Here is a 12,642-nt window from a genome sequence, read left to right as displayed (position 1 = left end):
GTGGGCGCGTCCTGGGCTTTGAGGCACCAGGCTGCGGCTCAGCAGGTGTGTCAGGCGGCTACCTGGTCGAGCCTGCACACTTTCACGAAACACTATCAGGTGCATACCTATGCTTCGGCGGATGCCAGCCTAGGTAGACGAGTCCTTCAGGAGGCGGTTGCCCACCTGTAGGAAAGGGCCGTTTTACGGCTCTCTTACGAGGTATTATTTTACCCACCCAGGGACTGCTTTTGGACGTCCCAATTGTCTGGGTCTCCCAATAGAGCGACAAAGAAGAAGGGAATTTTGTTTACTTACCGTAAATTCCTTTTCTTCTAGCTCTAATTGGGAGACCCAGCACCCGCCCCTGTTTTTTTGTGTACACATGTTGTTCATGTTGAATGGTTTCAGTTCTCCGATATTCCTTCGGATTGAAGTTACTTTAAACCAGTTTATAATTCTTTTTCCTCCTTCTTGCTTTTGCACCAAAACTGAGGAGCCCGTGGGAGCACGGGGGGTGTATAGGCAGAAGGGGAGGGGCTTAACACTTTTGAGTGTAATACTTTGTGCGGCCTCCGGAGGCATAGCCTATACACCCAATTGTCTGGGTCTCCCAATTAGAGCTAGAAGAAAAGGAATTTACGGTAAGTAAACAAAATTCCCTTCATCTCAGACTGCTGATTTGCTTTGCTCTCCTGGAGATAAGCTGCAGCCAGACATTTCTGGCGACAGGTCTCCCATAGAGCACACAGGAGCACTCGGCCGAACGAGTGTTCCTGTGTATGGGAGAGCGAGCCGAGATGCTTTCCAGCCAAACCATTGTATCAGCAAACAGCCATCTAATGTGTATGATGGACGTTAGCTGTAAAGTTTCATGATTAGCTTGTGGCCTCCCGCCTATTTCAGGTTAGTTTATGCTTCTCTACAAAATGAGAATCATAAAGGATCTTTCCTGGAGTTCTCCTTTTATAGAATTACCTTCCAGGTTTTCAGCCTTTATGCAATGAAGCATGTCATTGTAGGTGAATAAGGTGACAATCTACAGAATAATGACTCGATGCAGGATTTTCTGTCTAGCCATCATTTCCCGTCTTTGTACAACATCTCTACGCCACTTCTGTGGCTTCTACATGTGTCCATCTGTCTGTTTTCAAAATGTCACTGATTCCTGGTGAGTGGTGGTAGTAATATTGTATAGTGGAAGCTATACTAGGATGAGATGGGCTCACGAACATCCAGAGAGAAGATTTCCTCCTCACATTACAGTTCTGGATGAAGAATGTTTGGGTAAGATATAATACAGACACATTAATGATAAAATATTAATCACTTCATGGAAAAACAAAGATACAAGTTGCCAGGTCTACTTTTTTACTGTCTTAATTTTCTCCTGAGAAGTCCTGTAAAGTGATGAAATGCATCCTCTGAAACATAACTGGAAATGGATGTGGACAGTTGAACAAAACCTAATGCTATATTGTTATTGGAAACTTTGTCAGCCGTTGTGTCAATGGAAATAAAGTGCATATAAGTGTTAAAAGTGAAAAGCTAATGGACTTTTTGTAACCCCCTACACATTCACTCATTACAACTATGGTGGTCATTGCCTTTATTCTATTTCATCCTGGGTGAGAAAGCGGTATACAGTCAAGATGGGGTAGAATGATCATCTGAGCACAGTCCGATATACTCCGATAGGCAGTGAAGATGAAGAGATTAATCTCTCCCTCTTCTCCGCACTTGTGATCTGATTCTCACATGCCAGAGATCAAACCACGATAAAATGACACTGCTCACACTCGCAACATAGTGTGAGCCGAGTGTCATTAGCATATGGCATCGGCTGCTATAATGCCAGTGTGACCCTTAGGGACAGTCTGATCCTCCTTTTCAGAAACTGTGGACTGAAGATGGGGGAAGGACCTCTCTCCTGTGACTTTAGTCAGCACTTCTGTCTCATGCGGGCTTCCCTCCTTTCCCACAGTGCTGGTCTTACCTGTGAGGAGCAGGTGCCCTGCAGAGGGGACTTATCAGTATCCTATATTTGTACTCAGCTTGGACTGAGCCGAGTATGAATATAATAAGGCAACACAACTCTACTGGAGGATGATCAGCAGCATACGGGGAATGGTGTATATTTAAAGACGTTTTGCTTCCTATTCTTCCAAACAAAGTGCTGTCAGCTGCATTGTTCTTGCACGTAGAGCTGATTTGAACTGCAATGTGAGTTTTTCTGCTTCCTTACCCCATGCTCCGAGAGGGGGATAGTTTTTAAATAGTGTCTGGGTATAGGGGAAGTAGGCAGAGAATCTCACACTGTTGTATGCATTTGTTGTATAGCTGCAGCTTAAATCTGCTAGTCTTGAGTGCATGAACATGTTGTAGCAACATTTTCAACATGGCGTTTGAGAGAGAGGGAAATAAACAAAGTTAATGGAGTTCATTACAAACATTCCTAACTTTGCAAAGGCCAATGAATACAGGCAGTCCCTGGCTTATGAACCACATGCATCCTGCAGGTTTGTTCACATCCCTAATATGCATTTACCATATTTTTTGACTATAAGACACATTTTATTGAGAGAACCTCTTGTTAAAACATGTGTGTCCTTATAGTCCAGAGGAAGCTTCCTGTGATTGAGAGTGCTGACACTGCACCCTCCCTTATCACAGAGAACTGCTCCCCACTGATCTATGTGATCGGTGCAGAGCAGGAGAGGACGACACTGGCACCTACACAGGCTGAAGGACCTTCCACTCCACTAGTTCCATTACCTTTCAGGTCATGTGCTTGGTCACATACCTGGAAGAAACTGCAAGATTTGGTAATGTATTGTGTGTGTCAATAATGTCGAATCACTGGTCTCTTCACTATCGACCATGACTTGCAGCCATGTCCAAGCTGGAGCTCGCTGCGCATTGTAAGGCTATGTGCGCACATCGCGTAAAAACATGCAGTTACGCTGCGCTTTGTAGTGCAGCGTAACTGCATGCGTCCTGCCTCCCCTGCACAGTCTATGGAGAGTGTGCAGGGGCCGTGCGCACGTGGCGTTTAAGAGCGCAGCGCTTCGGCTACTGCCGAAGCGCTGCGCAAAAAGAAGTGACATGTCACTTCTTTCCTGCGCTTTGCCGGCAGCTCCTGCTCTGTCTATGGCAGGGGCTGCAGGCAGAGCGCATGGAATCGGCGCTCACTACGGACATTTCTGCAGCGATCTAAAGCGCACATGTGCTCTTCAGATCGCTGCAGAAATTTCTGCAGGGCTTGTACGCAACGTGCGCACATAGCCTAAGATTGCAATGATGATGTGACCTTATGATTCTCAATGAGCTTCTGACTTGCATGCGGAAAACAATGGTCAGTATTTGTTTTTGTTAATATCGGACATTCGTAACTGATTTGTAAGTTGGGTGTTCTAATGTCTGAGACTGCCTTTTCATGAAAGAGAACCTGTCACCAGGTTTTGGCCTTCTAAACTAAAACTAGCACCTTAAGCAGTGCTTGTGATGCATTCTCTAAAGGTACACGGTACCCCTCCCCCAAGTAGACCTCAAATGGCTTTATAAGGTCTCTCACCCTGTATGAAAATTGTCCGGTCCCGTCCGATGGGTGTCCTAATCTGCGCCTCCTTACGCCCTCCTCCTTTGCTGATTGACGATGATGCCTCGCATGGCATCCTTGTAGGCGGGTAAAATCTTGCGCCTGCGCAGACATATTCCCAGCTCGTGCAGGCGCACTTCGCTCTGCCCTATTGCCAATAGAGTAAAAAACAGATCCACCTGCGCAAACCGGTGAGTTTTCTGCGCAGGCGCAAACTTTTGCCCGGCGATGTGATGATGTCACCCGCTTCTTCCACATCACCAGGCAAAATATTGTGCCTGTGCAGAGAACTCTCCGGTTCACGTAGGTGCTCCTATGTTTTCAGCTCTGTCCACAACAGGATAGAGCGAAGTGCGCCTATGCTAGCCGGGAATATGGAGATTTTGCCCACCCATGCGGATGGCATCCGAGGTGTCATCCACGTCAATCAGCACAGGAAGAGGACGAAAGCTGAGACAGGAAGTGCATATTAGAAGAACGCCTATTGGACCGAACAGTTTACATACAGGGTTGTAGATTTTATCAAGGTGTTTTTGGGGTCTACAAGGGGGGGGAGGGGGGTCAGGGGTTAACGTGCACCTTCATGGAATGCAGCATAGGTTCTACTTAAGGTGCTAGTTTTAGTTTAGAAGGCCAAAATCTGGTGACAGGTTCCCTATAAATAAATTGTTGCACTTTAAAAGAAAGACAATATTGTCTACTATAGCGAGAGCAACCATCCTGAATCCTGGAGATATTTCACAGGAATATCCATAAAGTGGCTTTATTAACTGTAGAATTTTCCATACGCTTGTAGAAAAGAGCTGGCTTCTTTTAGGAGTGTCTATGGGCTGTGCCTCTGCCCCTTAACTAGACTTACACTGCACTAAGGCACTTATGAATAGAAAATCCCATAGTACACCCTATATGAGTATTTAAAGTGTAACTGTCATTCATTTTTTCAGGAGAGTTTTGTGGGTATATGTAACCAAATCCTGTGTTAAAAGATTAGTTTTATTGCTTTTTTTTTTTCCTTAATTATTTTAAGGACTTTGTAAAAATAGTTTTACAGCATATGTAATAATAACATTTAAAATTTATATGCCTCTTTCCAAACATGCTACAGAAATTCCCTCATTGGAGTAAACGTGTTTTGGGTTTTCTTTTTCTGTCCACAATACAGCGGAATATTAACTTCCACTTGAGCAATGGGATTAAAATGTAGCTTTTTCCATTCTCTGCAGTGGAGAAAGTTATCCGTTACTCACTGTTTTCCCAAGTAATTGTGCATTTGTTTTCTTAAGGTTAACTGTTCTTTTCTTTTGTTTTGGGACTGATTTGCTTCTTCACTTTAAAGAAACTGAGCGCATTAAAAAAGGCCGGTAAGTGTATTTTATTTTCCAAATGGGTCGTTATGTCTATGCATTTGCCAGAAAGACGGTGAGCTTCTGTGCAGTGCTGTTCACTATCCCTTCACTATAGTACCATACTTTTCTGCGTACTATATGTGCCATTCAATGTTTCTGAAGATTACTGGTTTGGCACACAGAATAATTTATTTTTCATATAGATTACCTTTAAATAATCGGTTATTGCAATTCAATGCATTTTTTTTATTTTTATTCTTGAGGGGAAAAAACCCTAAATAAATGAGCCATTAATGTGGACACAGAACCAGCCCCAATATGCTGATTCAATGTCTGCACTACTCAAAAAAGTGCATCAAAGACCAGAGAAATATGAAATACTTTATTTACAATCACAAACAGGAATAAAAATATTAAAAACCACCACAAGAGATAAGGGGGGTACATGATGTGTAGTAGAATAAGGTCTCCGCAAAACTGGGTTAAAGTACTGCCAGTTACTCCACAATCAAGAAGAAAATGACAAAAATTCTCTCTCATTAGAAAAGTATATTGTGGATATAAGGAGGAAATGGCTAATATACCCAAAAAGGACCATACATTCCCATTGGGAAAACACCCATAGGAATAATTAGACCAGAGTCTCAGACCACCATGGCATCCCCAGAAAAAAGTGAGGGGAAAACATGATGACCCAGGAAGGGAAGGACCTCATGCAAAACAACATGCACATGGAAAGTGTATCCCAGTCCACTAAATGTAACGTGCAATGTACTACAAACAATCACAATGTGGACATAGGAAAAAACCAATATCAGAAAAAGGAGAGGACCATTATTTACCTAAGGTGCAAGTGCAACAAGGAGGTTAAGGCGGTCTAATCCCACATCTGTATGGATCCCCCAAACACAGGAACGCAGGATCACCACCAACGCGCGTTTCATGAAGGTACTGTTGCTTTCTCAAGGAGGAAGAAACAGTACCTTCGTGAAACGCGCGTTGGTGATCCTGCGTTCCTGTGTTTAGGGGATCTGTACAGATGTGGGATTAGACTTCCTTAACCTCCTTGTTGCACTTGCACCTTAGGTAAATAATGGTCCTCTCCTTTTTCTGATATTGTTTTTTTCCTTTGTCTACATTGTGATTGTTTGTACTACATTGCACGTTACATTTGGTGGACTGGGATACACTTTCCATGTGCATGTTGTTTTGCATGAGGTCCTTCCCTTCCTGGGTCATCATGTTTTCCCCTCACTTTTTTCTGGGGATGCCATGGTGGTCTGAGACTCTGGTCTAATTATTCCTATGGGTGTTTTCCCAATGGGAATGTATGGTCCTTTTTGGGTGTAATTAGCCATTTCCTCCTCATATTCACAATATACTTTTCTAATGAGAGAGAATTTTTGTCTTTTTCTTCTTGATTGTGGAGTAACTGGCAGTACTTTAACCCAGTTTTGCGGAGACCTTATTCTACTACACATCATGTACCCCCTTATCTCTTGTGGTGGTTTTTAATATTTTTATTCCTGTTTGTAAATAAAGTATTCCATATTTTTGCACAAATACTTTCTTTTTTTATTCTTGATAGATTGTACATTATTCCTACAGTTAAATCCCTCAAAACGTTCTTTCTGAAATGCATTTCTGCATTTTCTTCTGGGGTTATTTTGTCATTGTAGCTTTTCTCTTATTGCTACTTTTAAGAGCATTCTCTTCGAATGCCAGATAAAATTTCGAGGATATGAGTGTTTTAAAGTGTACTCTATTCCCCCCCTACTGATTAAGTAGTGCTAAACCATCTCTCAGCCAGTGACTGGGTGTGGTGGCAGAGAGACAGATATCAGCCTGGCTTGCACTGGGATTATTATACTGTAAATAGTGGCAATCTGGAGCCATCCTACTGTATATAGGGGAGCTGTGGGGACATAAGTGCAAACAGGGCATCTTGGGAGCCATCACTGTGTATAGAGAGCTTTGAGGATAATCATTCTGTATAAAGAGCTGTGGGGACGTACTGTGTATAGGCAATATGTGACAACATCATACTGTATATAGAGCGTTTTGGGGGGGCATTATGCTGTATATTGAGCTGTGTAGATATACTTGAGGGGGTTCTATGGCCATAATTCTGTAAATAAGAGCTTTAGGGGCATAATACTGTATATATGAGATGTGGGGACATTCTACTTTAGGGAAATATTGGAATGATGTATAGGGGGCCTGTGGGGCTATAGTACTGCTGTATATAGGGGTCTGTGGGGCCATGATACTGTATGTAAGTGAGCAGTGGAGCCATGATTCCTTAGGGGAACTGTGCGGTTATCCTACTGTGTATATAGGGAGCTGCAGGGTCCATCATACTGTGTATTGGGAACCATGGGAAAATTATATATCGGGATCTCTGTGGCCATCAAACTATTTATAGGGAGCTGTGGAGGCATTATACTGTGTATAGGAAGCTGTGGGCATATACTGTATTTAAGGAACTAAGAAGAAAAATGTGTTTTCAGCTCAACCAAGGTAGATTAGCTTCCCAGGAGTTCAATTAAATCCAGGCGGTGCACGGAAGGCTGAACGTCGGTGATTCAGTGCAGATCCAAGGCAAAAAGAGGTTTTCCAACAGCACGTCCGGTAATATAACATCAGTTTTTATTCCATAGTTGATTAAAAATAGGACATCAATGTACAAAAGAGGGGGCCATTTCCTCATATCCCTTGAGGTTGTTAAAAAATCGTCTGCATTTTGGACGTATTGTCCTTATAGCAAGTATAGCAAGTCATTATAGCAAGCTGTGGGAACATACTGTATGTAGGGAGCTGTGGGGACATTATGCTATTGTATAGGGGGATCTCTGGGGCAGTCATACTGTATGTAGGGAGCTGTGGGCACATACTGTATGTAGGGAGCTGTGGGGACATACTGTATGTAGGGAGCTGTGGGCACATACTGTATGTAGGGAGCTGTGGGCACATACTGTATGTAGGGAGCTGTGGGCACATACTGTATGTAGGGAGCTGTGGGAACATACTGTATGTAGGGAGCTGTGGGGACATTATGCTATTGTATAGGGGGATCTCTGGGGCAGTCCTACTGTATGTAGGGAGCTGTGGGGACATTATGCTATTGTATAGGGGGATCTCTGGGGCAGTCATACTGTATGTAGGGAGCTGTGGGCACATACTGTATGTAGGGAGCTGTGGGCACATACTGTATGTAGGGAGCTGTGGGCACATACTGTATGTAGAGAGCTGTGGGGACATACTGTATGTAGGGAACTGTGGGGATATACTGTATGTAGGGATCTGTGGGCACATGCTGTATGTAGGGAGCTGTGGGCACATACTGTATGTAGGGAGCTGTGGGCACATACTGTATGTAGGGAGCTGTGGGCACATACTGTATGTAGGGAGCTGTGAGCACATACTGTATGTAGGGAGCTGTGGGCACATACTGTATGTAGGGAGCTGTGGGGACATACTGTATGTAGGGAGCTGTGGGGACATACTGTATGTAGGGAGCTGTGGGGACATACTGTATGTAGGGAGCTGTGGGGACATACTGTATGTAGGGAGCTGTGGGGACATGCTGTATTTAGGGAGCTGTGGGGACATGCTGTATTTAGGGAGCTGTGGGGACATACTGTATGTAGGGAGCTGTGGGGACATACTGTATGTAGGGAGCTGTGGGGACATGCTGTATTTAGGGAGCTGTGGGGACATACTGTATGTAGGGAGCTGTGGGGACATACTGTATGTAGGGAGCTGTGGGGACATGCTGTATTTAGGGAGCTGTGGGGACATACTGTATGTAGGGAGCTGTGGGGACATACTGTATGTAGGGAGCTGTGGGGACATACTGTATGTAGGGAGCTGTGGGGACATGCTGTATTTAGGGAGCGGTGGGGACATACTGTATTTAGGGAGCTGTGGGGACATTATGCTATTGTATAGGGGGGATCTCTGGGGCAGTCATACTGTATTTAGGGAGCGGTGGGGACATACTGTATTTATGGAGCTGTGGGCACATACCGTATGTAGGGAGCTGTGGGCACATACCGTATGTAGGGAGCTGTGGGCACATACCGTATGTAGGGAGCTGTGGGCACATACCGTATGTAGGGAGCTGTGGGCACATACCGTATGTAGGGAGCTGTGGGCACATACCGTATGTAGGGAGCTGTGGGCACATACCGTATGTAGGGAGCTGTGGGCACATACCGTATGTAGGGAGCTGTGGGCACATACCGTATGTAGGGAGCTGTGGGCACATACCGTATGTAGGGAGCTGTGGGCACATACCGTATGTAGGGAGCTGTGGGCACATACCGTATGTAGGGAGCTGTGGGCACATACCGTATGTAGGGAGCTGTGGGCACATACCGTATGTAGGGAGCTGTGGGCACATACCGTATGTAGGGAGCTGTGGGCACATACCGTATGTAGGGAGCTGTGGGCACATACCGTATGTAGGGAGCTGTGGGCACATTATGCTATTGTATAGGGGGGGATCTCTGGGGCAGTCATACTGTATTTATGGAGCTGTGGGCACATACCGTATGTAGGGAGCTGTGGGCACATACCGTATGTAGGGAGCTGTGGGCACATACCGTATGTAGGGAGCTGTGGGCACATACCGTATGTAGGGAGCTGTGGGCACATACCGTATGTAGGGAGCTGTGGGCACATACCGTATGTAGGGAGCTGTGGGCACATACCGTATGTAGGGAGCTGTGGGCACATACCGTATGTAGGGAGCTGTGGGCACATACCGTATGTAGGGAGCTGTGGGCACATACCGTATGTAGGGAGCTGTGGGCACATACCGTATGTAGGGAGCTGTGGGCACATACCGTATGTAGGGAGCTGTGGGCACATACCGTATGTAGGGAGCTGTGGGCACATACCGTATGTAGGGAGCTGTGGGCACATACCGTATGTAGGGAGCTGTGGGCACATACCGTATGTAGGGAGCTGTGGGCACATACCGTATGTAGGGAGCTGTGGGCACATACCGTATGTAGGGAGCTGTGGGCACATACCGTATGTAGGGAGCTGTGGGGACATACCGTATGTAGGGAGCTGTGGGCACATACCGTATGTAGGGAGCTGTGGGCACATACCGTATGTAGGGAGCTGTGGGCACATACTGTATGTAAGGAGCTGTGGGCACATTATGCTATTGTATAGGGGGGGATCTCTGGGGCAGTCATACTGTATTTATGGAGCTGTGGGCACATACCGTATGTAGGGAGCTGTGGGCACATACCGTATGTAGGGAGCTGTGGGCACATACCGTATGTAGGGAGCTGTGGGCACATACCGTATGTAGGGAGCTGTGGGCACATACCGTATGTAGGGAGCTGTGGGCACATACCGTATGTAGGGAGCTGTGGGCACATACCGTATGTAGGGAGCTGTGGGCACATACCGTATGTAGGGAGCTGTGGGCACATACCGTATGTAGGGAGCTGTGGGCACATACCGTATGTAGGGAGCTGTGGGCACATACCGTATGTAGGGAGCTGTGGGCACATACCGTATGTAGGGAGCTGTGGGCACATACCGTATGTAGGGAGCTGTGGGCACATACCGTATGTAGGGAGCTGTGGGCACATACCGTATGTAGGGAGCTGTGGGCACATACTGTATGTAAGGAGCTGTGGGGACATTATGCTATTGTATAGGGGGGATCTCTGGGGCAGTCATACTGTATTTGGGGAGCTGTGGGGACATGCTGTATTTGGGGAGCTGTGGGGACATGCTGTATTTGGGGAGCTGTGGGGACATGCTGTATTTGGGGAGCTGTGGGGACATGCTGTATGTAGGGAGCTGTGGGGACATACTGTATGTAGGGAGCTGTGGGGACATGCTGTATGTAGGGAGCTGTGGGGACATGCTGTATGTAGGGAGCTGTGGGGACATGCTGTATGTAGGGAGCTGTGGGGACATGCTGTATTTGGGGAGCTGTGGGGACATGCTGTATGTAGGGAGCTGTGGGGACATGCTGTATTTGGGGAGCTGTGGGGACATGCTGTATGTAGGGAGCTGTGGGGACATGCTGTATTTGGGGAGCTGTGGGGACATGCTGTATTTGGGGAGCTGTGGGGACATGCTGTATTTGGGGAGCTGTGGGGACATGCTGTATTTAGGGAGCTGTGGGGACATGCTGTATTTGGGGAGCTGTGGGGACATGCTGTATTTGGGGAGCTGTGGGGACATGCTGTATTTGGGGAGCTGTGGGGACATGCTGTATTTGGGGAGCGGTGGGGACATGCTGTATTTGGGGAGCGGTGGGGACATGCTGTATTTGGGGAGCGGTGGGGACATGCTGTATTTGGGGAGCGGTGGGGACATTTTGCTATTGTATAGGGGGATCTCTGGGGCAGTCATAATGTATTTAGGGAGCTGTGGGCACATGCTGTATATAGACAGCTGTGGGCAAATACTGTATTTAGGGAGCTGTGAGGACATTATACTGTGTATTGAGTGATCTCTGGGGCAGTCATACTATGTATAAAAAGCTGTGGGCACATATTGTATATAGGAGCTGTGGGCACATACTGTTTTTAGGGAGCTGTGAGCACATATTGTATATAGGACCTGTGGGAACATGCTGTATTTAGGGATATGTGGGGACATTATACTGTGTATAGGGGGATCTTTGGGGCAATCACACTATATATAGGAAGCTATGGGCACATATTGTATTTATGGGGCTTCTTTTTTTTTGCCAGACACTGTAATGTGTCTGTGAAAAATACGGATCAGTCGCGTGACTGTTTCACGGACGTACTAATTGGGTGTAAGGGTATGTGCCCACGATCGGGACTCACAGCGTCCTGGACGCAGCAGGTCCTGACCTGCGGGGCTGCATGTCTCCTCCTCAGTGTTTGCTGTGGAAAAAACAAGCACAGTGGGAACGGGATTTCTAGAAATCCCATCCACTGTGCTTGTACTGTACAACACAGCGTTTTGGACGCAACTGAATCATGCTGTGTCCAAAATGCTGCAAACCCTGATCGTGGGCCTGTCCCCCTAGGGACATGAGTTAATGTATTAAGCTGGGGCCACGCGGGGATTACTGCGATCCCCTCGCATGACACTCTGCTCACGCTGGCAGTACAGCAGACCCGAGTGTCCCTGTGACTGACGTCCGACCGTGCGATCGGACCTCAGCTGTGGGGGGGGGGGGGGGGCGGCTCTGAGGAGGGGAGGGAGGTATTTATCTCCCTCTCTCCTCCGTTGCCGGATTTTGCCATTTTCGCCCTGCACTCGTGGTACACCGGTGCACCGCGAGTGCAGTGCGATTTTTTTTTTTTTTTTTTCTCTCCTCCCCTCTCTCTCTCTCGCCCCATTGACTTGAATTTGGTGCGAGAGAAACCAGGAACGCACTACAGTCTCAGTATGCTGCGATTATTTTCTCAGCCCTAATCGGACGGAGAAAACAATCGCTCATGTGCGCTGACACACAGGCTAATAGTGGTCCGAGTGGAATGCATTTTTTTTTTTTTTTTCGCACTCCAATCGCTCCGATTTTCATGCCGTGTGGCTTAGGCCTTACTGTTTCAGCATAGATATCCTCATTTGCAATAAAATACCTGCCTGTTGTTGCAGCTTTCACCACAGCCTACCATTTTGAGTGCATGTGTGCTGGGTAATCTGTGGGAACACTGCACTACCAGGCTTCACAAGACAGACGTGGGCTGAATCTGTAATGCC

At 46.6% G+C, this 12,642-nt stretch overlaps 1 protein-coding gene across 2 annotated transcripts in view; it reads left to right on the top strand.

Annotated features, from left to right (window-relative positions):
- The window catches only part of LOC142243230 (uncharacterized), a 255,092-nt gene that overhangs the window by 25,555 nt on the left and 216,895 nt on the right, over positions 1-12,642 (top strand). For both annotated transcript variants that reach the window (XM_075314907.1, XM_075314906.1), the window contains exon 6: positions 4,914-4,938. In XM_075314907.1, the coding sequence (XP_075171022.1) occupies positions 4,914-4,938 (25 nt within the window). The remainder of the gene's footprint in view (positions 1-4,913; positions 4,939-12,642) is intronic.

This window comes from Anomaloglossus baeobatrachus, chromosome 6, assembly GCF_048569485.1.
Source record: "Anomaloglossus baeobatrachus isolate aAnoBae1 chromosome 6, aAnoBae1.hap1, whole genome shotgun sequence".
NCBI classification, from domain to species: domain Eukaryota; kingdom Metazoa; phylum Chordata; class Amphibia; order Anura; family Aromobatidae; genus Anomaloglossus; species Anomaloglossus baeobatrachus.
This window is presented reverse-complemented; position numbering and strand designations above follow the sequence as displayed.